General features: G+C 37.4%; 2 protein-coding genes across 2 annotated transcripts in view; one reads left to right on the top strand and one right to left on the bottom strand.

Moving 5' to 3' along the window:
• The first annotated feature begins 12,834 nt into the window (after positions 1-12,834).
• LOC126474780 (jerky protein homolog-like) lies at positions 12,835-13,455 on the top strand. Its single transcript, XM_050102257.1, has one exon. The coding sequence runs from the start codon at positions 12,835-12,837 to the stop codon at positions 13,453-13,455; it is 621 nt and encodes a 206-aa protein (XP_049958214.1).
• Positions 13,456-16,367: 2,912 nt separating this feature from the next.
• The window catches only part of LOC126473404 (NECAP-like protein CG9132), a 36,310-nt gene continuing 30,551 nt past the window's right edge, over positions 16,368-22,126 (bottom strand). The window contains exon 5 of the mRNA XM_050100422.1: positions 16,368-20,582. Coding sequence (XP_049956379.1) covers positions 20,540-20,582 — 43 coding nt within the window. The 3' untranslated portion in view covers positions 16,368-20,539. The remainder of the gene's footprint in view (positions 20,583-22,126) is intronic.

Genomic DNA, 22,126 nt, shown 5'->3' with positions numbered 1-22,126 from the left:
ACGCACATATCCATCCACACATACAGACACAAGCAGACGAAAATATGTCTGCTTGTGTCTGTATGTGTGGATGGATATGTGCATGTGTGCGAGTGTATACCTGTCCTTTTTTCCCCCTAAGGTAAGTCTTTCCGCTCCCGGGATTGGAATGACTCCTTACCCTCTCCCTTAAAACCCACTTCCTTTCGTCTTCCCCTCTCCTTCCCTCTTTCCTGATGAGGCAACAGTTTGTTGCGAAAGCTTGAATTTTGTGTGTATGTTTGTGTTTGTTTGTGTGTCTATCGACCTGCCAGCGCTTTTGTTCGGTAAGTCACCTCATCTTTGTTTTTATATATAATTTTTCCCACGTGGAATGTTTCCTTCCATTATATTGAATAAACATGTAACATACATTTGTGGATAACACAACATGGCAGTATTGAGATACATACTTTTAGCCATGTTCGATATTTTTTCTGTAAATGTGATGTATGCTTCTCATGTACAGTTATCGTAAGCTTGCAGAAAATACAATGTATACTGGTTTGTATTGTGTATAACAAAATTTTTCGAAACAAAATGTCATCCATTGTTTGTTTTATAAAGTTTTCTGTGTATCTGCTATTGGCCATTTTCGACTGTAGGGCCATTATCTACATTTTCAGCTACATCTACATGTCTTCTCTGCAATTCACATGTAAGTGACTGACAGAGGTGACTGAGCAACTTTCCACTGAGCAACTTTCCACTATTTCTCTACCATTCTACTCTCAAACAGTGTGTGGGAATAGCAAACACTTAAATCTTTCCGTGCAAGCTCTGACTTTTTGTATTTTGTTATGACAATCATTTCCCCAAAAGTGTGTGGGAAAAGCAAACACTTAAATCTTTGTGTGCGAGCTCTGATTTTTCGTATTTATTTATGACAATCATTTCCCCATAAGTAGATGGTGTCAACAAAATACTGACATTGAAGATTGAACGTACAGATATCCCTATGCAGTATGCTGCAACAGATGTTGCACAGAGATATTCTGTATGTTTCTTGATGACTCTACAGTTGAAATTGGCCAATAGCAAATAAAAGGAAAAATTTAATAGCCTATAATGGACAATATTTTCTTTGGAAAAATATATTGAGCCAGTGGACTTGAGTAAAAACAAGATCATCTTACAAAAAGTTGTATAAGTATCTCAAATCTCCTGATTCAGCTTTTAAAACTACACTTTGCCCTTTTTCTTGCACCTAAACTGTAGGAGTGTTTTTGTACAAAAAATATATTGGATACAGCCATTTTCCACCTCTTTCTCTCCATCATCAACTTCACTAACTTTTTATTTTTATCTGTGCCCACTTCAGTTATATTTATAGGTACATGAACTGTAATTTACTCTGTTTTATCTCTCACTGTCCTACATCTTCCATGGCTCCCATGCTATTTCCTGCTCCTGCATGCATCTTAACTTCATGCACCTACCTTCACAGGCACTTGAATGAGTTACGTATGGTCCTTTCTCTGCTGCCCCTCACCCTCATTAGCCCTCTTCCCTTCCTACTCCTCTGTTTCATCATTTTGAGAAATTTAGCCCTAATGTTATTTATTTTTTTACTAGGTGGTTCCCACAATAAGCACATGTTTTTCAGAATTTAATCCAAAAACTGAACAAAGACATAATTTTTTCAGTGTTTTAAGGCAAACTACAGATTTGTGTTTAGCACTCCAAAGAAGATAGAGCAATAAAATAAAAGACTCCTCAAAACTTTCCAGTAAGAAACGCCTGATGACTGGGTTATAGGTACCATTCACATAAATAGAAAAAACCATGCTACAACTCAACCGAACTTGCTTTTTGAACTGGAAATTAGTTCAGTGAGTGCTGTAACAGCATTCAATGGCATGACGAAGAAACATATATGTTGTAAAGATCTCATACTGCATAAACAGGAAAAACAAATAACCAAAGCATTTTCGAAAAACTGAGATGCAGCTTGGATTACAATCAATCAGTGGATCAGTGGACAAATGTGATAAGATATTAACTGTATGTTTGAAAAATATTATCCTTTTTTTCACACAGCAGATATGTTTACTAAATCCCTGTTATTTACAAAGGACATGGGAGTGGGAGGGGCGTGAGAGAGGGGGGCTATAAATTTCTGAATTCCTAGTGACACTTATTCCTGTAATTTTAGAGAAACTCACCAAGAATGGACAAAATCAGGTAACCAGTCTGCAGAGGAAGGCCTTGTGACTATGAGGTATGGAGAAGATATGTCATTTGTAGCAAGAAAAACAAGCAGAAGGAACCATAGTATTGCTGTCAATAAAGCTATGTGTTGTTATCTACATCCTTACTCTGCAAACTATGGTAGAGGGTACCTCCCTTTGTACTATATATTAGGGTTTCTTCCCATTCCCTTCAACCTTGGAGTGCAGGATGAATGACTGCTTAAATGCCTTTGCACACTATCTGCCCACAAAGTTCCAAGACTGAGATCATACCTGGCCTGTAAGTGACATCAGCACAGTAACTGCGGTGGCAGTTTGGACTAACATGGTTGCAGATTCGAATCCTGCCTCGGGCATGGGTGTGTGTGATGTCCTTAGGTTAGTTAGGTTTAAGCAGTTCTAAGTTCTAGGGGACTGATGACCTCAACATGGCCACAGTGCCTCAACATTGTTGTGTCACAAATCACTATGGAGCAACATTCCTAAATCAAGAGTTCAGTACATTCTCTGAAATAATTTGAAGAGAAAAGTGTGTGCACATTGTAGTGCACACCTTGAGTTTGAACAAAAACTATGATGGAAGGACACCTACCACAACCTCATTGAAAAACAAAATGTGGGCAACTCTTTTCTGGAAACAATCATGATGCATGGCAAGGCTTGATGTTATCAGTACAAACCTAGAGCAGAAACACAGAGTGCAGAGATTCACATGATGGAACAAAGCATTGAAGTTATTTGAGCAAATGCGATGTGCAAGGTGAACATTCCAAAGGACTTCTCTACGAGTTCCATATTGTTTTATGAACATTCTATGCATCATACTCTAGTGACAGGAGACTATGTAGAACACCCGAAACATTAAAATTATCATCTAAACTTTTCTCTATTTTTATTAATCTAGTCTCAAAACCTTTTGGACTGACAAGCTTAATTTTGTCCCCCCAGAAGTGCTCTCTAGGAGATAAAATTCATTTGTGCCAGCACTTTTTTCCGATTTTTTGAATAATTTTGGACATGGCATTTTTGCCCCTCCACTGTTAGTCTATTCCAGCCCCCTACGGGTATGACATGTATGGGATTGCAGTGTATTCCAACATCCCTCACTTAATACTGGTTCTCGAAACTTTGTGAGCTTTTGTAGGATAGTTGCTATACATCTAAAAGCATTTCCATGACATTCACTCCTGGGTCAAACAAACCTGTCATCACTCATGCTGCATTTCTTCATTTATGTTCTACATAATGTGATATCCCTGTCTGGTATGGGTCCCACAAATGTGCAATATTCTAGGATAGGTCACATGAGTGTTTAGTAAGCAATCTCGTTTTTAGGACATCTACTTTTCCCCAGTACTCTATTAATGAGCTTACGTAAGTCTGACACATGCTCTACTGTATGCAATCTTTCCCTGCTGTAACCCATATATTGTGGTGTCTAGCTGCTACTATGACCGACTGATTGCAATTATTACTTGTTGACATGGGATACCATGTTTTGGCATTTCTTAACATTTAAAGCAAGTCACACATTTTTGCACCACTTTATAATCTCAGTCCTGGATCTACGATATTTCCAAACCACAGCAAAAACTTGGTAGTGGAAGCCCCCCCTTGAGCATTTGAAATAGAACGTGAAAATGGAAAAAAAATATTTTTTTCAAAAATATGTTCATTTTGCAGCGCACATTTTTATGAAGAGGTTGATGTATAAAACATATATGTTTGAGAAACTGTAAGACATGTTATTCGGTCTTAAGTGTGCCGAAGTGCAGCCCCACTCCTCTTCACTCATCGTTCTTCTGTCGCATGTCACTGTATTTCACTCAATGGAATTCAAATATGTATATTTTGTAATGGAAGTCATCAAACCTATATTCAGGACAGTAGAAATTAAAATGTCCTGTGGTGCCTCTCCTGCTACCAGTCTGCCGATTTGACATCCTGCCCGCCGTAAAAAAAATTCACAATTAATTATGGATGGGATTATTTGTGACCAGGAGAATAAGAACTCTTCAGTAAATTTGCACTCTTTACTGCCTATTAGCTAATAACTTTCTCTTTTGTGTGATATAAAATTAAATAAGGAAACATAAAACCAGTAAAGACAAGAGACAAGCAAGACAGTATTGTTTGCACAAACAAAGTTGGCCCCCGGCGCGTTGGCTGATGGGAGCGACAGTAAATGGGAAATTCCTTTACGGTCTCTCCCCTTAGCCACTGCGCCGAGTGTCAATTTTGTTTGCATGTGTAGTACACATTTCTTCAATCCTCAACTCCCAGCATTCTTTTCTCTTTAATCCTGCTACAGCTTTACACGGAACGTTTTCCTTTCTGCAAAAGAATCTATTACCTCATCAGTCTTCGTCAAATGTTTTGCTACATGAAAAATCAAAATGTCATTGTCTGATACTGAAAAATCTGTTAATAAGCATAGTACCGAAGACTGGTGTGGTTTCTCAATTTGATTACATCTGATTTGTCACTGTCTGCTACATAAAACAAAACAAGCCTTTCTAATGCTGCAGCAGTTGTAACACACGCCAAATAAGCAAGCCTGTTTTGGCGCAAATGGTCATTTTTATGTACCTCAATTACATGATAACAAGACCAAACATAATTCATGATGTACCAATATCAAATGCCTTTTAGGCCTACTACTACAAGCAAAAAGTTTTATGTTACGAAATAGTTTCACATTTCATTCCTATGCTCCAGTTTCTCAAGCACGGTATGGGAAAGTAGTAGTACAAAATTTTTATATAAATTTGGAATCGTCATATTCTTCCTTATAATTTATGTGATGTCCCCATTTCTTCTCCTTCCTCGTTCTAGCAAACAGTCATGCCATCTCTAATTCTGTAGCTATTCCTGCCATTGTCAAAATATATTCTCAGGTTAACGGGTTAGTGTAGTGATATGGTAAAAATTTTCTATCAAACTTTTATTTTCTTGGATACACTATTATTCCTGTTAGTCGTCTATTTCCACTCTGGTAATCTGAGTCCATGGATTTTGCTAATAATTATAACAATACTGATCATGCTCACACCCAATCAATCACACAGACAGATAGCAATTGGCATTCACTCATTTGAATTTGTTCAGCTCAGCTTCTATAGGCCCATCCCCTTTTGTCTGCGGGAAAGTTTTTTATTTCTAGATGTGACAGGGATTTCCCTGGCACAGACATCATGTACACTAAGCACACATTCAAAAATCAGCTTACGATTCGTTCAGAAAATAACTTAGAAAGTGTTCCAAAATTTTAAAAAACCAGTTGGAATGTGTTTCAAAATCATATGAATGATCGACACATCAACATGCGCTGGATGCTAGGCGCTTTGTGAAACAATGTTTTCTTCTTCAAGAATATAAATTTGGCAACCCCCCCCCCCCCTCCGAAATTGTTGCCTGGGGCAGATACTCCTGTTTGCACCCCCCCCCCCTCCCCCCCACATCTGGCCCTGTTCAATCTTATCAAAATCTGACTGTATGTTTGTGCCATGTGCCATTTTTCCTGATACTGCTTCACGGTGGACAACTGCATGATCTGCAAAAAGTCTGCCATTAATGTTATTGCCATGCCATTAGTAAACAATATGAACAGCTATGGTGTGACTACAATTCCCTCAAAGTACTCTCAGCCTAGTCACAAACTTTGTTTCATATTCCTTTACTGTCAATTCTATACCGTTCACCAGCCATGGCTGAACGGCAATGTCATATGTAGTACAGAATGGTAGATGCTCTTACCATAGCACAAAAAAGGCAAACGTCCTACACAGATTTAGGGATGTAAAAAAAGGGAACTAGCTTTCCAAGTTGTCTGACAGCTTCAAGGTCATTTAAATTGAAAAATCTTGACATATTCGGAGTTTCTTAGTCAAGTAGAGTAACATGATATATGTCATATCATATAAAATGACACACGCCATCATGTCATCCAACATGACATTTGTCATGTTTTGCAATATTACACAATGTGTCATTACACTTTCAGACGCATGCACCCCCACTCTGGAATACTTCCTATTATAGGCGCACCCCCACCCTAGTTACTTCCTGTTGTAGATGCATTCCACTCTCTAGAAGCCCATATATTTGTATCTATTTGTCCTTACACCCCTCAGGGTACATTTAACAGGGGATGGATTTGGGGGAGAAATGTTCTCCTCAGGGAAGAAAAATCAGGCTACCCCAGAAATCAAAAAATTGTTTTATTCTGGTTTGGTACATGCATTGTTTTGCACATCCAAATATTTTCCATTGATTTTCAGCCACTGGTAAATAAAATCTTTGTTAAACAACAAAACGATAATCAACTTTAATAACCAGTTTTTTTTTTAATTATATCCAAATGCAATGCTTAAAATGAAATGCATATCTATGTAACAGTTTCATGTGCAGATACATGGTTTTTCGCATGTAAAGCTCGAACGATGAAACATTTTTGAAAATGCATCTTATATTTGGCGTTAGAATAAACTTTTATCATCATTTGTTTCATTTTGAACCATCTCAGAAAGTCCAATTCGCGTAAAACCCAATTTTATGTGAATTTTATGCATAGATTTCTATCACTATATCCTGGCAATGGATAAAGCTTTCACAAAACAACAGGGCTACCATTAATTACATTTATTTGTCAACCTTCTCACAAAATTTGATCTGATTTGCACAATACTGAAACAGAGAAATAAGCACATGTAAAAACTCATAGAAAATGTGTTTTTTGCACTAAAAATGGGAATAAAGCTAGATTTTTGTAAGCAAGTTTTTAATTCTTTTTCCATAATAACGCATTTTTTTAAAATTTATTTGATGCACTTTAAACCACTTCCGCACATTCAATTCATGTAACAATTTTCACGTGCTACATTTAGCTCGACATCACAGTATGTCAACAACATTTATAAATTAGTGGATGAAAAAATTTGTTTCGACTTTAACCATTTATCTACTTTCTTGCAAAGCTTGAAACAATTCGAACACATTTAAGGTACAGAAGTGGCGTGCTTCAAAAACCTCCCAGAGAAATATGATTTTTCCACAAAAATCCAAATGAAGCAAGATTATTTCCAAACGGTTAAAATTCTGTTTTCGTCTTAGACTGAGCTTCGATACACTGGTGGGCCAAATTTGAACCATCAGTCTCGCACCAGTCCAGAGCTGTATAAGACTGACTGCTACTCCACGTAAAATCTGAACAAGGATGACTGTTCATGTAAAATCTGAATGGTGCACATACAAGTGGTGCCATTTGCTACATTAATTTCAGCCCAGTTAAAATCTTTTGCAAAACGAATTAATCAGTTGTACAATTTGCCTGGGCGCCAGCTCCTGCCCTTGTTCAAACCTTGCTTCATATACTGAAACACAGCAACATTAAGACAGATTTTTGAATGGCTATACAAAAGGCAGATCTGGGCTAAAGCTAAAACTTTTCGCCCCGTGTCCCTAGCTCAAATAGGAACCGAGCTCCAGCATTCTTCCAAACTGCGATTCAGCACATGTCCTTTTCAAGCGCTTCCGCGCTGTAACAATTGTTTCATTAGTAAGTGCTGGGATATTACCGTGTCAGATGATTCTCAGAAGACAAGAAATGCCGCATCTACCTGATTGCTTTGATCCATGGCTTTCAGGATATCATGCAAGATAACCAAGGATAGGGCATAACCCATGTTGGTTGATATGGAAGAGGTCATTCTGTTCGAGCGTATATTCTAAGATTTGACTGCATACAGATGTCAGTGTTACTGGAGGACTTCTGCTACCCTTCTTCCAGATGAGTTTGATGTATGCTTTGTTCCAACAACTGGACACAGTAGTTCAAGGGATTTTCTGTATACTGTGGTTAGAGAGGATAAATAAGTGACGAATTCTGTATAAAATCTGACAGGGATTCTACTGGCTTCTGTGTAAATTTAGCACCTACTGCTGTTTCACAGCACTGCTGACACAAATATTTATATCATTCAGCTTCACAGTAATGTAACAGACTGAGACAGTACTTCTGAACCTCCCTTTGTAAAGAAATGTTTGAAAACTGGGTTCGCCATTTCTGTTTTTGGTTTGCTACCCTCACTTCCACCTCCTTTGTCAGCTATATGTGTCATGATACAAACTTACCATCTCTATCCGTCTGCTTTAGACTGGCAATGGCAAGGAAAGCATTTCTGAAGAAGAGAAATTTGCTGTCATCGAGTATAGATTTAAGTGTCAGGAAATCGTTACTGAAAGTATTTGTATGGAGTGTAGCCATGTATGGAAGTGAAACATGGACAATAATTAGTTTGGACAAGAAGAGAATAGAAGCTTACAAAATGTGGTGCTACAGAAGAATGCTGAAGATTAGATGGGTAGGTATTGAATAGAATTGGGGACAGGAGGACTTTGTGGCACAACTTGACAAGAAGAAGGGACCGGTTGGTAGGACATGTTCTGAGGCATCAGGGGATCACAAATTTAGCATTGGAGGGCAGCGTGGGGGGTAAAAATCGTAGAAGGAGACCAAGAGATGAATATACCAAGCATATTCAGAAGGATGTAGGTTGCAGTAAGTACTGGGAGATGAAGAAGCTTGCACAGGATAGAGTAGCATGGAGAGCTGCATCAAACCAGTCTCAGCACTGAAGACCATAACAACAACAACATCCCTCTGCTTTGTTTTCCACCAGTTACCGTTCCCTTAGTAGTTTTGTTACAATCGTTGTATCCATGCTGGATCCCTCCCACCTATTTCTCTAAACTGAGCTGCAGTTTCTCTACATTTTTTCCCTCTTTCCGCACCCATAACTGGCTCATATTCACTGATACTAGATTCAATGTGGACATCCTCAAAAAGGTTAGGTCTATCTGTTGCCACTGGTTCCAACAAACCGTATATCTGCAAAACAAGGTTTTTCCCAAAATTTTGTGCCCAAAAGTAGAGAGACATGTTGCATTCATGGGGTATTAATGTACTTTTTCTTTTCTTTACCAAACAGAACCTCGAGGTTCCATTAAGAAGTAACTCTACTCTCTGCCATGCCTACCTCTTTAATCTTGAACATATGCATGTACTTTGACCACTGTTGTATGATAGGAGGAAGTATTTGTTGTGGCAATTTTTTTTTCTTTTTTTTTTTCAGTTGCTCTTTGACTTTGGAGATCCCACTTTTCAACTGCGTATTTAAGTATGTAACGGACTGTGGTGTGGAACAACATGGTTCAACATCAAATTTTTCAACAGGATGCAGGCATTACTATGACACAGATATCAAAATCATGGTTGTTTGTCATGCAAAAGCAACAAACAATTGTTTGGCTTCAAAGAAGTATGGACCACAGAGGCCAATGTTTAGAGGTTGTAAAAGAAGAAAGGACATTTACAAAATGTGAAGCCAACTAGGAAAGCTTTCAGTGGCCCATGTAGTGGATGTTTCGAAAATATTGAAGTGGAAGTAATAGCATTTATCGTGAGAAATGTAAAGAAAGAATGCCATTTCCCACAATATTTTATGAAATAAAGCATGTGAATTAGCATAGGAACATGGTGTCCAATATAAAGCCAGCTCTTGGTATGTATAAGGATTATGCAGCACCATGGGGATGTACTGTGGTGTCAAACATTCTGTGCTCGGTGTCTTCCAGCATCATGCGTAGAGAAATTGGTCGAGTATCAGCGATATGTCATAAGACTGAGAAAGAAACATGCCTATATCTTCAGGCAAATCGGAAACACTGACGAGATCTCTGTTTACATTGATGTGCCGTCAACTACAACAGTTGAAGAGAAAGGTGTCAAAAGTTATCGGTATGCACTATGGGGAATGAGAAATCATGAATCACCATGCTGTTGTGTGTGCTTGCTGAAGGTAACGTTTTGCCATCTGGTATCATATTTTTTGATCCATACAATCTGGAGCAGAAGGCCAGGTGCTCTCCTACAGAATAGTGCAAAGTTGATGCCCTCAAGAGGCACCTAATACCAGCAGTGATAGCAGAAATCCTGAAATGAAACAAAGATCTTGTCATTCTAAAAGGCACAACTTCACAACCACAAATGTGGGATATGGTGGTGAATAACACATTTAAAGACCATCTGAGGAAGCTGTACCAAAACTGTTTACTTCAAGGTCGTCAAGCCCTGATCCCTACTGCATATGTGATGAAAACTTCAGTATCTCTAATTGTGGAATGAATTTAGACTACTTGAACATGCATATTCAGTGCACCAATTGTGAACAGCTTTAAGGGGTGCTGTGTAACAAAGCATTGGGTGTGAAGGTGGTCTACTATGTGAAGAACTGCAAGATAATTATGACAATGGCGTTCCAGAGAGGAGGACTAAGTGGCATCTGTATCTGACTGTGGGAGATCTTTACCCGATTTTATTTTTTGTACCGGTACTTTCACTGTCTACTTCACTTACGTGTACAAAGGTAACCATTTATAAATTTTCAAAATAAACCAAATGTGTGCCTAAGTGCTTTTTATGTAATCCCTTGTTTTGAACAATGGGAAGTCATCTCGCATTTGGATTCACCTTGAATTCAGAGATACCTGGTGTTTGCATCGTAACTGGTATTCTAAACCATCCGTTCTTAATAGTTTTCAGAGTATTATACAGCATGTCTTGGCATGACCATCACTTTAAAAAACTGTAATCATCCTAATCAATTCTTGGATTTTTGTCTTCTGTAATAATGACAGCCTAATTGGGAACATGCACACTGGCAAGCTGGGGTTTCGGTTACATCTGGGGGTGAGTTGTGATCAACAGAAGGACCCTCAATACTGGGTCTAGCCAACTCAAGAAAACAGCTTCAGTTTTCTGTCTCACTGGATTTGAATTTTTTTTAATGCATGTAATGAATACCATCTCCATTTTCCAGTTAACCTATCCTTTTCATAAGCTCTTATATTTACTACACAAATATCACTGCAGTCAGTTTCAGGTTTTAGCCAGCCTCCTATTATGTGCGTTCCACAGCTTTTTATGAGCACTTCAAACTCTGTGACTTTGTTTAGTATGCTTTAGTTGACAACCAGGAGTTTAATAATCTCATCTGTGAAAAGCATTTCTTTCGGTCTTACACCAACACAAATGCATCTTGCACAGCTATCATTATATGGAATGGATGGAGAGACACATCACCTAAAAACCCTTGAGAGCACCAAAATACAGTCAGCTAACTTGCTAGCAACCTCCAATGTGTAATACAGTAAAAACTCGATTAACCATCACTCTTTAAACCGTCAGTTTCTGTTAACCGTCACTGCTGTAACAGCATAATAATACTGTAATAACAGAATGCTCTAAGGTGCAGTGACGCGTTCACTTTGTTTATTTACTCTATTTTAGTGGGAAGTGAATGTACCCCCCCACCGTAGATTGGTACATAAAATATGACCTTCAGTTGACGTGCTAACACATCTCCCCCTTTTCTTGTCTTTGTGTCACTTGTGAGTCAACAATCACCACTGGATCGGTTTCCAGTTGTGGCGAGAAGACTGTAATTGTCACAGTGTATCTAGCGGGCTGTGTCGTGTTACGTGTTTTCCACTTGAATAAGCTTTATTGACTAATATTTTACACTACCGTATTTAGTGCAGGTGTGTGTGATACAGTGACTTGATAAAATGTCTGAAAAACATAAACGTGTTGTTTTAGGACTTAATCAAAAACTTGAAATTATAAAATGCTTAAGAAAGGGCGAAACTGCGACAAGTGTAGCGCTGATTTATGATATTGGATAACAACAGTTAATGATATAATACGTGATGCTGATAAAATAGAACAACATGTGTCAACAATGCAGAGCATGGATGGAGATATGCGAACAAGAAAGACAATGAAACCTGCAAAATATGATGAATTGCACACTGCAATGTACCGATGGTTTATACAAGCAAGAAGTCAGGGGCTTCCACTTTCAGGGCCTATAATAATGGCCAAGGCTGTTGAAATGAACAACAAACTTGATGGTGACTCGTCTTTTAAAGCAAGTATCGGATGGCTCGACAAGTTTAAATTTCGTTATGGCATTCACCAACTTGATATCAGTGGAGAAAAACTCAGTGCGGATAGCTCTGTAATTGTCGAGTTCCAGGAACAATTTAAAGAAAAAATGGCTGAATTGAATCTTGTTAGGGAGCAAGTTTACAATTGTGATGAAACTGGGCTTCATTGGAAGGCTTTACCACAAAAGACATTAGCATCACTCTCTGAAAAAGCTGCTCCAGGTTTCAAAGTACAGAAAGATCGCATCACTGCTATGGTTTGCGCAAATGCGACCGGCAATCATAGGCTACCCCTACTTGTGATTGAGAAATCAAGAAAACCTCGTGCATTCAAGAATTTGAATTTGAATGCTCTCCCTGCACAATACTATGCCAAGAAAAGTGCTTGGATGGCTCAATCAATTTTTTCTGACTGGTTTCACAAACAATTTGTACCTGAAGTTAGAGCACATTTGGTGGAAAAACGTTGCCACAGAAAGAGCTATTGCAATTAGACAATGCCCCAACGCACCCTACTTGTGAAATGAAAAGTGATGACGGCAACATAACATGTCTCTTCCTTCCAGCAAACACAACTTCACTTATACAGCCCGTGGATCAGGGAATCATCGAAAACATGAAACGTCGTTATAGAAAAATATTTATCGAAAGTTTGCTCTCATCTGATGAATCAACATCTTCAAAACAGTTTTGGAGGTCTTACAGTATTAAAGATGCCATTTTCAATGTTGCCATTGCATGGAGTGATTTGTCAGTGTCAAATCTCAAGAACGGCTGGAATAAACTTTGGCCTCAACCTAGAGGTGAAGAATTGGAGAAACCCGTGTGTGTGACAGTTGACGAGATGGTCAATTTGTGCAATAATTTACAAATCAGCAAAAATTTGACGTCAGAAGAAGTATCAGAGTGGTTAGAGTGTGACAAAGTGGACGGGGGTTTTCAAATTTTGAGTGATGATGAAATTGTTGCCAGCGTAAGTGCCACCAAAGAAGAAGAAGAAGAAGAAGAAGAAGAAGGGGCTGATGAAGACGAGTGTTCAAACCATGAAGAAAAACAAACTCCTAGCCATTCAGAGGCCAAAACAATGCTGTCCAAGTGTATAGAATGGTTTGAAAGTCAAGAAGAGGCTAATGCAACACAGGCACGACTGCTCCGAAAAATACAAAATATTGCCACGGTGAAAGCTCGAACATCAAAAAGGCAGAAGAAATTGACTGACTATTTCCAAGCTAGATAAACTATTTCACCTGTAAGTTTATAGTACAGTACAGTACTGAACATCATGTATTTTGCAACTTTTGTAGCTACTGTACGGATGTTTTTATCATGTAATAAATAATTTTATTTGCTATTACAATTGTGTTTAATTTGTTTTCACTCCGAAATATTATTATATTACTGTGAGAGTGATATGTGTCTATACATAAAATAATTGATTGAGGTTATGTTTTGGAGGAATACAGTGTTTCTGTTATACGTCTATTTGCTCAACCGTCACGACCACGGTCCCGAAGATGACGGTTAATCGAGTTTCCACTGTACACCCAACTTTTACAGCGATATGACAATTCTAGGAAGTCACAGCCTCGCTTGTCAGAGAACCTTCAAAGTATCAACTTCCACTCATCTCACAACCAGGCTACACATTGTGAGCATCATTGAAATTCTGTAAGCAGGGCTGGTTTCTCATGCCTCCCAGCCAATTGCTGGAATGATCCAATTATTTACCTTGGAATCTAGATGACAGAGATTCTTTCTAACATGTGCTACAACCCGCACCTCTTTATATCCTGTTCCTTCATGGACAGCCAGAAGATACAATTCAACATCTTGAATAAAGCCTCATGCGTTCGCAGTGTGTGTACATGATCTTCTTTTCCCTTGCTATCGTTTTCCCAGTTGTTGTTGTTATTCACTGTACATTTAAACTTTCAGTGTTTCACACTCCCGTACCCTTTTGTGTTTGATCTCCCTGACACAGTAGGCTTTCCTACTGCTCAAATGGTCCCACTGGCTCTGTTTCAATTTCCTTTGGAGACAGTGGGAAGGGGGATCAGTTTAGTATTGACACTTGCCTCTACTGAACCGAATCCCTATACGTAATGGAATACGAGTGTCAGTGACTCACGAAGCACAGCTGCTTATCTGCAACAACTAACACATCCCATACCCAAGAATAGCATTCACAGTGGGTCTGCATTCTGACTGGTGAAATGAATTTTGAATCAGAAAACAGCTAGGACTTAACTCGAAATTAAGCTCGAATCTTTTTTTAATTTCAAGATCTTGACACTACAAGAATTACAACTTCCCACTTCGAACTGAACATACAATGACTGAGACAGTAATTTGTTTTGTGACAAGAGAAAAACCTGGCTTCCTTGAAGCTATTCAGAAGTTTCTGCCTGGAACTTTTGTTTTGTTGAGGTTATGCTAATAAAAAGTGAAATTTTATGAAAAACAGAGATAACAGACACTGCTGCTGAAAGGGGAAACTAGAACACAACATCAGAGTTGTAATGTGCACACATAATATTACATCACAGCATTTTACAGTCTTGAACTATTAAACTCTTTCCAAGAACAAACTGGTCATTAAGTGGAAAAAGGTGGAAGAGCACATAAGTACTTACTGCAATTATAGGAAAAAAAATTACCAAACAGGATATTGCTCCATAAGTTTAAAAAATATGCAACTGCAGATCACAACTATTGACTCACAACAAAGTATGTTACGCCTAAATATTGGAAGCTTCTGGAAATCCCCAAAACTGTGCTTTTAATCACATAAATATACACTAAAATTAGGGTAATGATTGCATATCACTCCAAAAATTGGTAAATAGCACTACTTGCAACTGACTATGTATTGTGAGTTTTACGTAACACTCAATGTTTAATTTATCTTGACACAATCTTTTGATACAATCAATGAGGTATAATTGGGGAGTGGGGGGTGTAAAAGAATTTATCAACATAGCCCTTTTCTTTACTGTAAAGTATTTTAAAAACGAATTAACAAATACACAAAAATTATTATTTAGCACAGCAGAAACAATAAATTAGGAAATGGCTAGCCCTGCTGTGACAGTGAGGTGCCACATACCACATACAGATGACACACTGCTGGCAGGAACTCAACAGTGAACATGTTCCATTAACCCAGTTCTCAAAGTAGTCATATTTGTCAACAAAAAATCTGATAGATCCAAAAAATCTGATGTTCTGAATTATCTGTCCAGGCAGTTTTCATACAATTGTGTCAGAGCAAGTTTTGTCTCATTTTTCATTTATGTAACAGAAATTTCTCCACAAATTTCAGATTGCTCGTTACCTCAACCATTACAGTAGAATAGAGAAACAAGTGTATGTTTATTGAACTAAGGTTCTCTTTGAAGTTTTCACTTGTTTCTGCTGATGTGTCACATGGCTAGTAAAAGGATGGCCAACTTTTAGACTACTACTGACAATCTAACTGTAGCAGTGCTTTTCAGTTTCCGCACTCTCTTCAAATTCTTAACAACTTCTGGTTTTCAAAGCTTTTCCTAGAACAAGACAATTGATAATAGTACCACAATCATGAACACCAGACTGAACAAGGAGATAAATAAATATGTGCCAGGACAGAACAACCAACATCAAGAGGACTGACAATTCAAAGTAATTCAAAGTAATTCATACTTGCTAGCAGAAGCTCCAGAAAAAAAACTGACTTCATGATTATACTTCATTTTTCCATTCAAAGTCAGATATTAAAATCAAGAAATATTTATTTTCAGCCTTGCTGGATGATTACTTAACTGACATTCGGTCTCATCATTAGGAAGACAATTAGGAAATGTTCTTAATATCTCAGTGAAAACCAGCACCCGTTGCCCATGCCTTTTAGAATAAGGGTCATAGTTTGGAAACAGGTATGGTGAATTTCCACTAAATGTGTACACAGTTTAAAACTACTACTTGGTCTGTAAAAATGTATATCTATACCATTTTGAAGAACACATACTCAGGTACTGAACATACATTCAAATGAGGAGGAGGGGGAGGAGGAGGAGGAGGAGGAGGAGGAGGAGGAGCAGCGGCAGTGGTGGTGGCAGCAGCAGCAGCTGCTGATGGCAGTGTTGCTGCTGTTGTTAATAATAATAATAATAATAAAATAACAAACAAATATCTGTTTATTTTTGCAGTGAGGCTTATTTTTTGAGGGTACATTAAGTAATCATATATTAAAATGACAGTACAAATCAAAATTTTTTATCATTTATAATAAACAAAACCTTTAATTCTTTCAAATGATTGTAAACTTGTGTTGCATATGACTGAACCACTGATTTACACAGAATAAGTTGTTCATTTATTTAATTATAGCTGCAAGACTCAACGCAACAGGAAAATAATTTTATTCTTGAACTCATAACCATCACACATGTATTAATTCAGATTGACAAGCTTTACATGCAAACACATACATACCTGTTATAGGCCATCAATGTTAAAATGACTGATATACAGTATATTATCAAATGTATTTAAAACACTTGTGAACACATAATTACAAAGCAGTTCGTTTACATGATTAAATATCAGTGACTAGACATAAGTGCAGCACTTTTCACATTTAGTATGGAATGTGAGTTGAGATTTGAAAAGAAAATCTGTTATTAAAAAAGACAACTTTTGCCCCAGTACGGAGTGCTTGATACATAACCAATCATAGGAAACATACAATGGTACCATCAAATACATTCAAAGTAATTGGGAGAATAGAAAATAAAAATGGGGGAAGAAGAACCTCTTCCTGCGAAACACGTGACTGTACTGGTTATTTGCTACTGCTCGATAACATAGTTCTCAATATATAGCAAAATTTAAGTAACTCTTTAGAAAACGTAACTTTTTTGTAGCAGTCACACAAAAACTAGGCCACTGCCACAGTATACAAGCACTAGATATAGGTATAAGAATTCACAGGAACTGAACCAACAAAGACAATACCTACAAAGAAATAAATTACCTAATCTTCAGCTCTTAGTCAAGGTATGTATCAAAAAACTGTAGTAACAACAATGTTTCCAGAAACAAACTCAGTCTATTAAGAGATATAGAACGTGTCCACCAGAAACAATAATTATAAATTATAGTACAATTATTATTTTAAACATTGAAAAACATTACTCCTATCTCCACGCATCCACACTGCAGGCACATACACAAAAATGATAATTACATACCAATGCATCCCTCATTGTACTCACAGGACAAAGCAATTCAGTCACACAAGTAAATTACTAGTTCTGCAGACAACGGAGGTAACTAAGAGTCCCATTTATGTTCAGTATCCTAACCACTAAACTTCATTTTGTTCTAATCTGTACAATAACGCATGAAGGACACCACTGTTTTTTGTAGACAGTAACAACAACCAAAATGAGAGTCAAGACCTGCCAGACTAAGACATCTTGGAGCATGGTGAGGAAGATTCACCATGTGCGAGATCCATTTTAATGTTTGACTTGTGTTTTCATATACAAAAAATTTAATCACCAAATTATAGGGATGATTTTGAAATATCAACTCCTGCCACACTGCACAAAATGCAAAAATATAGGGGGTAAAATGCAAAAAAAAAAATATAGGGGTTAAAACAGACAGTTCTGCCTCTCATCTGTGCCCAAGAGTATGCTATCTTCAATTACAAGTACTGTTAGGGCAAACACGCACACAGATGTTACATGCTCCAAGGCAAAGATAGACCTAAGTAACACTAAAACAATGATTATTATTTCCACTGACTAGCACCAGAGGAAAGTAAAAGGATGAGTTCCTTGCAAAGCAATACAGCCAATCATTTTAATAGCATTACTAGCAAAATGTCACCTTATCACAAAATCAACAGAATTGTGCCCCAAATATGAGTACTTCACACTGTCCACTAGTACTGCAAGGAAATGTCTGGCTGTTACAACAAAAACAGAAAGTGAGAGAATCATTCGTTAATATTTCAGCCCATTTGACTCAGATTTCAGAACCATAGAGATTATAGCTGACATACTGATATTGGGGGTGAAGTTGCTGGTCACAGTAATATTTTCTTGTATAGCCAAGAAGATCCATTCTTACCCCTGCATTGCGAGGACATACGGATTGTAAAAAGAGATTTTAATACCACTGCAGACTATCTGGTAGACATAAATGGACTGCATTACACTGTTTCCAGTGAAACTTAGGAGATGTAACTAATCATAAAATCTACCATACCAGAGTAGCTTTTTCTTGAACAAATTTCCCAAGCTGTAGGTAAATTAAATCTGCAACTTGTCAAATAATCACCAGTTCTGGTTGTTCTTCCTGCCAACAGCATAAATCTTACTTCAATGTACCCATGCATTACTTGTCTGCTAGCACCTGCCTGTTTTGTATCTTTGAACTTTTCTCGTCATTCATTTTTGCAGCTTCCGCTGTCACCACTTGAAAGGCAAACCACCTGACGCATCAGAACTGGTATTCATACATTACGACTTCAATACTGATCTCTGAAACCCACCTGTACAATACAATTCTTAAGTAAATATCTCCCCTATTTTTCATTTTAGGAACCCTCAATCCAATGCATCACTGTGTGAGACTTCCATTTTCATGGAGCAATTGCTGCAATCAAAAGTGTGCAGTGAAGATACCTGATTGGAACAACAGTAATTTGTTATTGTGGTCACCCCAGTTATTTGACCCTATGGTAAACCTCCGCTGGTAACTACATCACAAGATGTCAGTAATGTATATATTTGACAAGAACAACAGTGTGACATAAGATATGACTTAGTTAAAACTAATGTTTTACATTACAAAGCTTCAATGATTAATATTGTAACATTTTATAGTAACATTTTCAAGTTGACATCTAGTATGATATTGTACAGGATGATGTGAAAATGTTTTTGTAATATGAAATCAATATTGTCAAGTAATCTTTATCCTGTTACACTTGTAAGTAGCGTGTACATTTTCAAAATCAGGTGAAAGCCTATTGTGCAAACATAATAATTTTTAAACAATCAAAGTTGAAGCAGTAATTTTGTAGCATGTCACCCAGTGTTAGAAAAATCAATTGATAGTGTCAGCAATGTCAAAATGATGATTATTTCACCACTGGTTCAGTTGTTCAACAAAGAATACAAATTCTACAGCAAAGCAATAACAACAGCACCATTTTAAAGATATTTATGTTTTTACAAGAATTGACAGAAAACTAGTGTGTGCTCACGAACACACAATAGGCTTTCATTTTTGATCTCTTCTGGGTACAATGGTGGTTAAATATATATTGAAGATTGTAATCAGACAATTATCACTGTTTTTAAAAATTTCAGTGCTTGCTTCATTAATGCAGATCTCCAGTTCTTGTACGAATAATTTATAAAGCAAGTCAATATCTAAAAGTCTGAAAATAATTTTCTGGAGTATACTTTATTATATAATATTACGCCAAAGTAATAATGTACATGCAGACAAAGGTGTTTAAAAATGATAAAAACTTAAATTATTGTATTTTGTATTCCATAACAAATGTGTGCACTGAGCATATTTCAGATACAGTAACGATCTTAGCCAACAGGGGAGCAAAAACAAAAGATTCGCATAATCTTTTTTAGCAGTAATCATAATAGATACTTCACCAAATGCCTGCACCGTACTGCTAGAATTTAGCAGAAATGGAAGAAAGCAAGAAGCACTGACATGATTTTTCCATTTTATCCTTCAAGTTTTCTGTTTTGAATATGATTACTCTCTGCAGAAACAATAAACTGAAGCTAAAATATAAACTGAAGCTATATAACTATTAGTTTTTCATATGTGATCTTTATTAACAATTTTCCCCCTTGATATTTAACTGCCAACTGTAATAAAGTAACTCAACTATCAATTATTTTTCAAAAATTTCCACAGTTTAGCGTAACAGCCATATCGATTGTATAACCATAAATTTTCTACTCATGTGAGACAGCAACACTATAATTTTTATGTACGTATGTGTGTATATACACAGGTAAATATATATATCTCTAAACATACAAAACTGAATTTTAACACATAAAATATAATTTAATTTTTTCAATAGGTTTTCAACTTTATAACAATTCTTCCTGTAATTTTATTAACACTGTATCAGATTATATTTCATCTGTGTGATAGATTCCCTTCACAATATTACACTAAGATAGCTATTTTTAGCTATAAATTATCCTAATCATGTTTATTTTAAGTTATGAATGAACCACGATCCATTCAACATCAAGCTGCTGTTTCTCTGAAGGCAGATCTTCTCAAAATTGGACCCAATTGGAATTTGCACTGGACTGAGAAGGACTGAAAAAATTCCACATTTTTTTCAGTGAAATACTTTGGCATAATAAATATGTTGTTCTGTACATATACATAACAAACTATTCCTGTAAGTAAACAAAACAAAGCATGCCAATATATCATCTTATAAGCCCCCCCCCCCCCCCCCCCCCCCCCCCGTTTCATCCATGGAACACATTAGCTTGCTGCATTTCCAAGACAGACACACAGTACTAACCAATCAAATGTGCATAAATGTGAGACCATTAAAGGTAACTAAGGAGTCTTCATACTCATTTTTCAAGTAAAGCTTAAGTGGGAGCACTAATGTAATTTGCATTATAATTTTACATTTATCAGTCAGGTGTGAGGCCAGAATCATTTCATTTTTTATAGACCAGAATTTCTTTGGTTTTGTGACAAATCTTTTGATACAATTCTACCGTGTTAGTCAGTGAAGGCTTTAACACTGCTCTACAGACAGCCAAATAAAATTCATTTTAGAGTATCCCTATCTTAGCTCTATGCTGCACAATAGCAGTAGGTATTTCTTTATAGAGGTGATAATGTTTTTATCAATAACAAGTAAGCTAACAGTGCAAGTTTTACATTTTTCTGAGTAAAGAAGGTCATTGGGGTTCTATGGCTAGTAAGTTATCAAATGTATGGCAGATTAAAGGACCAAACTACAAGGTCATCAGTCCCTAATTCAATGCGTAATTCCACAGCAAACAGTGTTCCCAATCTGAAGCAAATACTGCCTATTTGGTGTTATATGGTGTACAGAAAATAGTGGGGCAGGGACATCTAGCACATTAATAATCTTAAGAGTTAAAAGTAATCACAGGAGTTAGTGAGAAGATCAGAGGCTGATGTGCAGTGGGGCACAACTGGTGGAGAGAGTCACTCTTCACAAAACTCTGTATCCTTGACGCGAGCATACTGAGAGGAAAGGCCAGTCGGCCCTCCCTCTGCCATCTCTCTCCCACTCACTAACTCCCACCCTCCCTCCCACGTTTTCTGTGTCCCTGTCCCTGACCCTGGCCTTCCATCAGCAGGGAATACAAGGTTAAGAAATCCTTAAGACTGTGTTTGTCAGACTGCTGTGAGGATAGGACACACTGCAAGGATGTGAGCCATGTCGGTGAAGCACTGCAGTTTCAATGGGTAAGGAGGAGAGGTTGTCTAATTGCACAAGACAAAACTGTCAGACAGGTGTCACTAATATGAAGCTCGAATAAGGCTCTTTCCAGCACAAAAGGAAGGAGCAATCCAACACTGTTGTGGCCTCCTTCATGATGTGTAGTTTGTTCCAAATGTGATGGGTCACAAGTCTCACATATGCTCACAAATTAATGCCCAGTATCCCTACTATTAATGCTGCCCACACGGTCACTTCATCGATCAGCTACCTCATTCCCTGGTAGTTCCACATGACTTGGATCTACATAAAAACACATGAGCAAGCAGTAAAGCTGAGATTGTAAAGGAGGCTGTGGATAGCGGTCTTTACCTGTTGGTGAGGGTAGCATCAGTCAATAGCCTGCAGACTGTTCACGGAGTCACTG

This window comes from Schistocerca serialis, chromosome 4, assembly GCF_023864345.2.
Source record: "Schistocerca serialis cubense isolate TAMUIC-IGC-003099 chromosome 4, iqSchSeri2.2, whole genome shotgun sequence".
Lineage (NCBI taxonomy): Eukaryota > Metazoa > Arthropoda > Insecta > Orthoptera > Acrididae > Schistocerca > Schistocerca serialis.
Note: the sequence above shows the minus strand (reverse complement) of the source record. Positions and strands in the feature narration are given on the sequence as shown.

Bases quoted from the DNA above. Each gene is read 5' to 3' on its own strand.
- LOC126474780 (XM_050102257.1), top strand. From the start codon at position 12,835: ATGAAACGTCGTTATAGAAAAATATTTATCGAAAGTTTGCTCTCATCT.